Genomic DNA, 8,337 nt, shown 5'->3' with positions numbered 1-8,337 from the left:
TTTTGCAGAAACGTGTTCTGTAGACCCCAAATTACATGACAACCAAACAAATATGCCAAAATCAATCGCTAAATAGTTAAATTATTGGATTTAAATGCAATACATTCATCAAAAAAGTCCAGCATGACATCAAAATGCCTCACTTTGACCGATAATTTGCTTAGTGTATCCCTGACAGGGCCCCAACAAGTTTGGTACCGTCGGAAAGCTTATTGCATCAGCTTTCGCGCCCTGCTGCGCAGTGGTTCAAAATACCCGTCCACTTCCTCCAAATAAGGAAACCGGCACGTAAACAAATTTTAAGATTGAACCAATCAGCTTTGTCTGCCTTCCAAAAAGGACTAGCAACGGCCTCCTCATTGGTCAAATCAGTCCAGGGGGAAGTAACACAGTGATTTCCGTTCGCTGAACGAAACCAAAACAATGACTGACGTACGCCGATTGACAGCGCTTCTCAACTGCGATTCGCTTGAAAATAACCACGAACTCCAAGATTTGTTGTTGGATTTCTTTGCCGAAGACGTTGCTGGATTCAGTGACTCCGATTCTCATGCCGAAATATGTGACGCTTGCTGAATATGCGGACGAAGAGGAGACAGACCGTCCGCTTTTCAGTGTCAAAAACACCGTTGGCGTTTCTAATGGCACTGCATCAACTGCAAGAACACACGTAGTTGAGGCGAGTTGTAGAGGAGATGTGATGGAGGTGCATGCTGCAGTTCGTTAATTGCAACAGGGCTGTGATGTGCTCGAGAGAACTCGCCTTCGTTGCTGCAAAGCCAATGGAACTGGCTGCAAACAGATTAAAGTTCCCGACGCTGCACCCAGAAATACTCGTCGTGGATGTATCACCCAGTTTGATCCGGAGGAAATTGTAGCTCTACAGCTCTCAGTGCAAGACATGTGACATGTATAAAGGTGAGGTTGGAGGTGGTGTCAACATTGATGTGCAAGAGCTTTTGTGGTGAACAGACTGTCACAGTGGAGGAGTTCCTGTGTTTGGGATCTACATTCTGATCTGTACGTATTCCTATTCGATGCCAACAAAGTGATTGATACAAGTAAGTTGATTTTGCTCAAGTGTTTGTCAAACTAATGGACAAAAACGTAGGTGAGATGCATGTAACCTCTTTATTCCTGATAATGACAGTGAAAATGTTTGCTGATGTGTATGACCTGTATTTGACCGTTTTCCTCCACATGTATGATGTAAACAAAGCCTTCAAAAATGGTGATAATTGTTCTTTTAACCCTTCGTTTTGCATTTAAATGATGCATGAAAGATCAAAGTACACTTGTGCAACATTTGGAAGGGTGAGGTTAATTTTCAACCCCCGTTGCTAAGGAAAATGTGAAGCTGGTGCCTTCCAAAACTTTCAAGCCCGATTTCTCAAAATGGCCGCCGGTCAACTTCTTTCATAAAAATGGCCGTAATATCGTTATTTATTGACCTAGAGCTTTAATTTTTTTTTCTAAACATCCAGGAAAGACTAACAATTTCAAAATAATAACTAACTCAAATCATCCAAATTTCGACTTAAGACTGATTTTGTGATGGACTGTCACATATGTGACTAACCGGTCTCATGTTGAAAAATCTTGTCGTTTATTTGTTTGGTTGCTTGTCATTAACCCCCCCCCCCCTCCCCCTCCCCCCCCCCCCCCCTCCAAAAAAACACAGCTATTGTTTTTATTTTTTCTTGTTCCTTCTCCCAGTATGCTCTCACGCCGCCCCTTTCCAGCACTCTCTGCAACATCCACCCCTGAACTTCGTTCCGCCGCCAGACTTGTCGAATCAATGAGCCCCCAGTGTTGGTCAGACACCTGGGCACGCTCACAAATATTACAGACACTCCAGGGAAGGATGTCAGGCCGCTGCGGTAGGCTACCCTCCGAAATATATATATATATATTTAGTTTTTTTGGTTTTTTGTAACGTTTAATTCAGGATAAAACTACACATTCAGCTAAAATTACTCAAATTGTAGGACAACGATTAGGTATGGGGAGTAAATGGTCTGTTTCTATTTTACTTTGGTTGTTTTTCTTTGTTAGTAGCTCTTCCTCAAATCGTTCATTCCAATACACAATCACACACTCAAATAAATACAGACTCAGATACACAGACGTTCAAACACACACACACACACACACACACACACACACACACACACACACACACACGAACATACACACACACACACACACACACACACACACACACATACACACACAATCGACAGTCAAATTGGGTTTTTACCAATTTATTTCCTTAATAAACGTAAAAGAAAGCAACATTATTGAAAACAAATCTAAAGAAGCTAGTGAACAAATAAATAAGCAGACAATCTACAGCACGGATGTTGATTTTGCAGTTGGTGATATTTTTGCAACGTGTGCCAAGCATGCGACAAATGCAGGGAAAAGGACAAGTCCCGATTGCTGACTGTTCGGTATATATAGGAATGTATGGAGTTAACTAGGGCAATGGTGGTACATTTAAGAGCTGAAACCAAAAGAAACCTTTGCAATGACTGGGTTTGCTTGTGAGTTTGAATATCCGGATGTTCGTTTGCTTGTTTGTTTGTTTGACTGTTTGTTTGTTGTGTGTGATTGTTTGCTGCTAAAATGTATGTACATGTACAACCGAAATTAAGTAGATATCAACTTATGACGCAAAAACATTTTATAGTTATGTTTCAGGAAACACACGTGAATCCTCAGACTTAGTTGTAATACATACTTACAAACACATTGGTTACTTAGGAAAAGAAAGAATCAGAAGACTGTGCACCAATGTAACACACATGCAAACGTCTCCAAACTGTATACAAATTCGTTTTAAACTTCTCAATTGTTTTTGTTCTTGAAAACATTTGCAAGTACCATAAGAGTACTGGCTTATTCAATATTTGATCGAGACTATTTTACATTATGTACAGTACAAACAGACACAAAACATTTATGCAACTTAATATTGCTTTTAGCATTATATTTCAAGAAAATATTCTCTTCTGCGTGTTTCGTCATGGTTGAAATTATTTTGAGAAGATAACACAGTCCAACATAATATTGCAAAACAATTAAATGAAACCTGTTTCCAAAATATATTACATATTAACCCTATTAACCCCAAGCCCTTTAACTAGCAGGGTAACATAAAAGCAGTTATTTTCTCAATCGTTAACATAAACCATGTAAATAAATTTTGATTCAATGTCTTCATCATTCCGATCCCGAAACCTATTGTTCGTGGAAATGTCAATCATTAACTTCGTCACATTCAAACTTGTTTAACATTATGTTCATTCTACATTTTGTACATCTGTTATTCGTATCTGTTTTCTTCCACAGAAAACTTACATATAAACTTAGCCAAACAATCATTGCGACATATTTTGCATCCAAATTTAAGCGTATAATTCCCGTTTCATTGCATTCAAACTTTCCATGCCAGTTAAGGCCGTCCACTTGAAATTGTTGATCACCTTTAGGATTAAAGATTTATTTTACAGGGATTACGTGACCGCCGCTCAAATAACGGAACCCTCAAAATCGACCGGACAAAAACGGAAGAGACAAATTAAACATCGACAGAAAATCACACGAATACCTGTAACAATCCAAATGTTACTCGAAGTACGTTTATTATTTAGGCAAAATATTCGGAAAGTTTCAAATCAATCGACCAAGTCATCGCTGAAATACAGCGCTTTTTCCATGATACTCCTCAAAATTGACGCAAAAACCGCTCATGCGATCGACACCTGCATCAGTAGGAATAGCATAGCACACAAACTACGTAAGCTAGCTCAACAAAACAACATGGTCTGGGTAGATAATTAATTTGACTTTCTTCGCGTATGTAAACGTTGCAAAATTTTGCCTATTATAATTTTTCGTCGATTTTACTTGGTCCTTTCCGTTTTTGTCTAGTTGATTTTGAGGGTACCTTTATTTGAGCGGCGGTCACGTGATCCCTAGGTAATACATCTTCAATCCAAACGTGATTCGCTTGGGACTTTCCCAACAAGCGACTGACACATTCGATCAAGCTAGGTTCTTGTTACTCATTGTTTGTCTGTGCACTGTAAAGACCGTTGGGTCGATGTATTTGTGAATGTATTGTTTTGTCAATAACAAACGTTCCAACAACCTACCTTTCTTTCCTTTTTTATTGTGATCCAGAAAGTCAAGTGAACAGCATTATAACTGGCTAGAAAGTTCGAAATAAACGAAATGGGAATTATTGCTTTAATTTGGGTGCGACATTCGTCACAATAATTTGTTTTATTTATCAAAGTGTTTAGTTTCACAATAAAATGCTAGGAGATAGGCTAAAACAGCTTGCAATTACAATTCGTGTCAAAGCAAACGACTTCACATGGCATATTTACACATATACGTACATGCATCTTAAACCAGAGGACTTGTTTTATTTTATCAATGATATGTGCCCAGTTCTCCCCCATGTCATGCACCATGCTTGCACAGAATTGCTGGAATGGACTCCAAAATCTCTATCTTGGATTTGCATTTCAATACACGACACCGTCCAGTGAGCACCCTCCCTCCTCCCCCCCCCCCCTCAATGAGTTAGAGTCACTGTGCCACGTTTGTGTGTGGTGGAGACAGTTATCAGTTGGTGCGGGCTATATTCAGGGGTCGTAAGGCACAAACGTTCACTGGATCGACTGACAGCCAATAGCTATTTTTACATTATTATTTTAACTAAAATAGATTTATTGGGATCAGGACAACAGGCTGCAGTCATTCATCAGCGTGTTTGATTTCAGTGGAACTACGACGCAGTGTGACTTGTTAGCGACAGTCATAGAATACCGGTAAGAGAACATATGAAGGCTGCCCTGAGGTCCTGGTGTTTGTCGGTTCACTTGGATAGCGACTTAGCAGTTGGATGAAGATAGTCATCTGGTAGGCTCTCGGCACCCTGGGCTTGGCGTGAACTTTTTGTGTTTGGTGGTGTGTCTGAAGTAACCAAATGAACCATGATGAAGTGTCATTTCCTTCAAAAAAGAGCTTAAGAGAGGGAGGGAGGGAGTAGTGTGTGTGTATGTGTGTGCGAGTGAGTGAGTGTGTGTGTGTGTGTGTGTGTGTGTGTGTGTGTATGTGTGTGTGTGTGTATGTGTGTGTGTGTGTATGTGTGTGTGTGTGTGTGTGTGTGTGTGCGCGCGTGTGTGTGTGCTTTTATTTAAATCCGAGACTTATTAAGTGTTAAAGGTGGTCGTCTACATTTTTGCTTTTTTTCAATAATCTTATGGTTAGATTGCACTAAACAGTTATGTCAGATGATGAATGAACCATGGGGAAAAAAGTTATAGAAAAAAAATAAATGTAAAAAAAGATTTTATTTTTGGGTAGCGTGACTCACGCTTCCAATATTTTGTTTTCTGTTTGCTGAGAACATGTGCTTTGCCTAAAAATACTGACCAATCAAATTCATGTCACTATGCTTATAGCCACACCCAAACAAGTGCAGCAACAGTTTGACACTGGAGCGCTGTCCACGCTTTTTTTTAAACGCACGAAATGCACGGGATTTGAGAGGAGTTTTGCGCTTGACATTTTCCAAATAAGGATATCCTACTATGAGTACTACGCTGGAATACTACAATGAATTTTCAAACGGCTACACTGGCTTCGTCTTTCCTGATCGAAAGGGGGTGTATTGTTGATATTTGTAGATAATAAACTCTGCATTTTAATGGTCAAATGGCGATTTCGGTATAAAAATGTAGACAAGGACCTTTAAAATAAATGAGAAGAGCAACATAAATATAGAATGTAAGAAAACAAGGAAAAGCAGCAGCTCCACCCCATCTCCCTTCCACTCTCCTCCTCCCCCCCCCACCCCCTTAAAAAAAGAACAGACACAAAATTATACCAGAGTATAGCCATTGGCACAAACGATTCAAACTTAAGCTTATTGGTCAAACTGTTTTGTAAAGTTTACACTTGTGTATGATAGTACACTTAAAAGCAGAAACAAAACAAGCAATTTACACTATCCAGGAAACATGTCACACAAACAAAGCCCCCCCCAAGATTCTGCCGTACATGTTCCAAAATAAATCCAGCATACCTTTCTTCTTTTTGTGGCATCGTCGTGGGTGACTTGCAGGCAAATCAAGGATCTCGTAATCATCAGGTCCGCTTCCATAGACTTGAGCTTGGCCTTGTCTGTCAGTGTACTTGTCGTAGACATGCTCCCCAGTCTTGCTCCATCTGCATTTGTCGTAGGTATTGATCTCAGCCTTTGCCTCTTGCCGCGGTACATTGCAGTACATAGCTCCGACGCTGTCGCTGCTTGTTCCTGGTCCTTCTGGGTTTCTGGGGCTGTGATTTCTGTTTGTGGTTTTCTCGCAGGCATGGGTCCTTTTGCCTTCATGTGTGGAGTCATCATGAAGTCGAGTCTTCTTTCCTTTTGACAATGTCAGTTCAGGTGCATTGCAGTACACAGCTCCGGCGCTGTTTATGTTTGGTTCAGCGACGGTTGAGGCGCCAGACGGGCTTGTCGCTTGTTCTTCAACGATTTCAGGGTCTTGATCTTTGTTCGAGGCTTTCTTGCAGGCATGGCTCTCGTGCGTGGAGTCATCATGGATTCGAATCTTCTTGCCGCTCTTCTTGGGATCGGCCATGCCTTCTTTGTGGGCTTGAACGCTCATGTTTATTCCAACAGTAGATTCCTCAGAGCTCTGGGTCCCAATGTTTCTCTCGACTGGGTCTTTGTGGATCTCAACCGCGGTGCAGTTCTCCTCAGACTCTTGGCGACTGGCCTGGACTGTTTTGTTCGTGACCACACGTTGCTGGCAGAACTGGCAGAGCTGGCAGAGCTGGACAGGGTTCTCGCGTATTTCATCTCTAGCTTGTGCAGCGGCAGAATCTTGACAGAATCGGCGCCAGCTTCTTCTCTCGTCATCGCAGACTTGAATGCTGATGGTTTCTTCTGCAAACATTATAAGAAGATAAAAAAAATTCTCAAGATATGTATTGAAGTGGCGACAGTGATACACACACACACACACACACACACACACACACACACACACGTACACACAAACACACACACACACACATACACACACACCCACAGACACACACCCACACACACTTACACACACACAGACACACACACACACACACACACACACATACAGAATCAAAATTGTGCTAAAACGCTGGGCAAATGGATAAGCGGACACATTTCAAAAATAAGTTTTGCTATGGTTGAGTTATATCTGTGTTTATGAAATATGTTACCCGGGTGGTGGGATGAAGTAGAAGCTATTGGCTCAGCGATTATGACGTCAACAGGTGAGTTTTGGGACCTTCGCTTTCGCCTGCAAAATTAACAGCAACACAGTATAACGTTTCGGTAGTAGCGGGTACATTGAAATGACAAAAAGACAGATTGACACGGAAAAAAACAATATCACACACACACACTCACATACACACACACTCACACACAGACACCCACTCACATACACAGATACACACAGACACATACACACACACTAACACACAGGCACACACTCACACACACACACACACACACACATACGCACCTGTTTACAACCAAAGCAACAACTGCAACCAGAAAGACGAACGCAGGAACAGTTATGCTGATGGCAATCGTCCAGTAAGGAATGATGGAATGACGTTCCTCAACATCTGCCGCTTGGAATGGAAAAAAACAAACATGTGATGCTTCGTGGTTATATTTCGATTGTGTATTGGTCTCTCTCTCTCTCTCTCTCTCTCTCTCTCTCTCTCTCTCTCTCTCTCTCTCTCTCTCTCTCTCTCTCTCTCTCTCTCTCTCTCTCTCTCTCTCTCTCTCTCTCTCTCTCTCTCTCTCTCTCTCTCTCTCTCTCTCTCTCTCTCCTCTAGTCTTCCATTCGGCTTTCAATCTTAAAGAAGACGTGAACATATTTGAACATAATGTTTTAGTATGATTGTGGTTGCAAAAAAGCTTTCCCAAACCTAATGTCACACTTACAATCTGGGGGTGGGTCTCTTTCGCCGCACTGTAGCTCAAATCCTTGGATGGCTGTAACATAGATTGCAAAGACTAAACACAACTGCAATGTCGGGCGTTATGGACCGCCCAGGCATGAACAATTTGTATTTGAGCCTTGCGTATTTTTCTTATCATAGAGTTTGACACAATAAAGCGAAAACGAGCATGAAGCATTCAAGCTTATATATTACAATTTGATTATGTCATTTACCACGTCAAGATGAAACACAAATGTGAAGGCAATTAACGCATAAGAAAGAACTAACGAACATAATTATGTATGTGTGGCATTATAT

The 8,337-nt window shown here is 41.1% G+C and overlaps 2 protein-coding genes and 1 long non-coding RNA gene across 3 annotated transcripts in view; all 3 read right to left on the bottom strand.

The window, feature by feature from the left end:
- Nucleotides 1-1,112: 1,112 nt before the first annotated feature.
- The window catches only part of LOC138973392 (uncharacterized), a 107,538-nt gene continuing 100,313 nt past the window's right edge, over nucleotides 1,113-8,337 (bottom strand). The window contains exon 2 of the long non-coding RNA XR_011458002.1: nucleotides 1,113-1,536. This is a non-coding gene — a long non-coding RNA (uncharacterized lncRNA). The remainder of the gene's footprint in view (nucleotides 1,537-8,337) is intronic.
- Nucleotides 4,592-8,337, bottom strand: part of LOC138974342 (uncharacterized) — a 36,549-nt gene continuing 32,803 nt past the window's right edge. Inside the window, exon 8 of the mRNA XM_070347063.1 lies at nucleotides 4,592-4,989. The gene's annotated coding sequence lies outside the window, so the exon portion shown is untranslated. The remainder of the gene's footprint in view (nucleotides 4,990-8,337) is intronic.
- Nucleotides 4,892-8,332, bottom strand: LOC138974346 (uncharacterized). The gene is made up of 6 exons (XM_070347064.1): nucleotides 8,308-8,332; nucleotides 8,021-8,071; nucleotides 7,590-7,701; nucleotides 7,282-7,361; nucleotides 6,104-6,967; nucleotides 4,892-4,989 (listed from the first exon to the last, which is right to left on the bottom strand). Exons 1-6 carry the CDS (start codon nucleotides 8,330-8,332, stop codon nucleotides 4,892-4,894), a joined length of 1,230 nt encoding a protein of 409 aa, XP_070203165.1.

The sequence above is a fragment of the Littorina saxatilis genome, linkage group LG8, assembly GCF_037325665.1.
Source record: "Littorina saxatilis isolate snail1 linkage group LG8, US_GU_Lsax_2.0, whole genome shotgun sequence".
NCBI lineage: Eukaryota > Metazoa > Mollusca > Gastropoda > Littorinimorpha > Littorinidae > Littorina > Littorina saxatilis.
The sequence above is the reverse complement of the archived record's forward strand: the minus strand, read 5'-3'. Positions and strand labels throughout refer to the sequence as shown.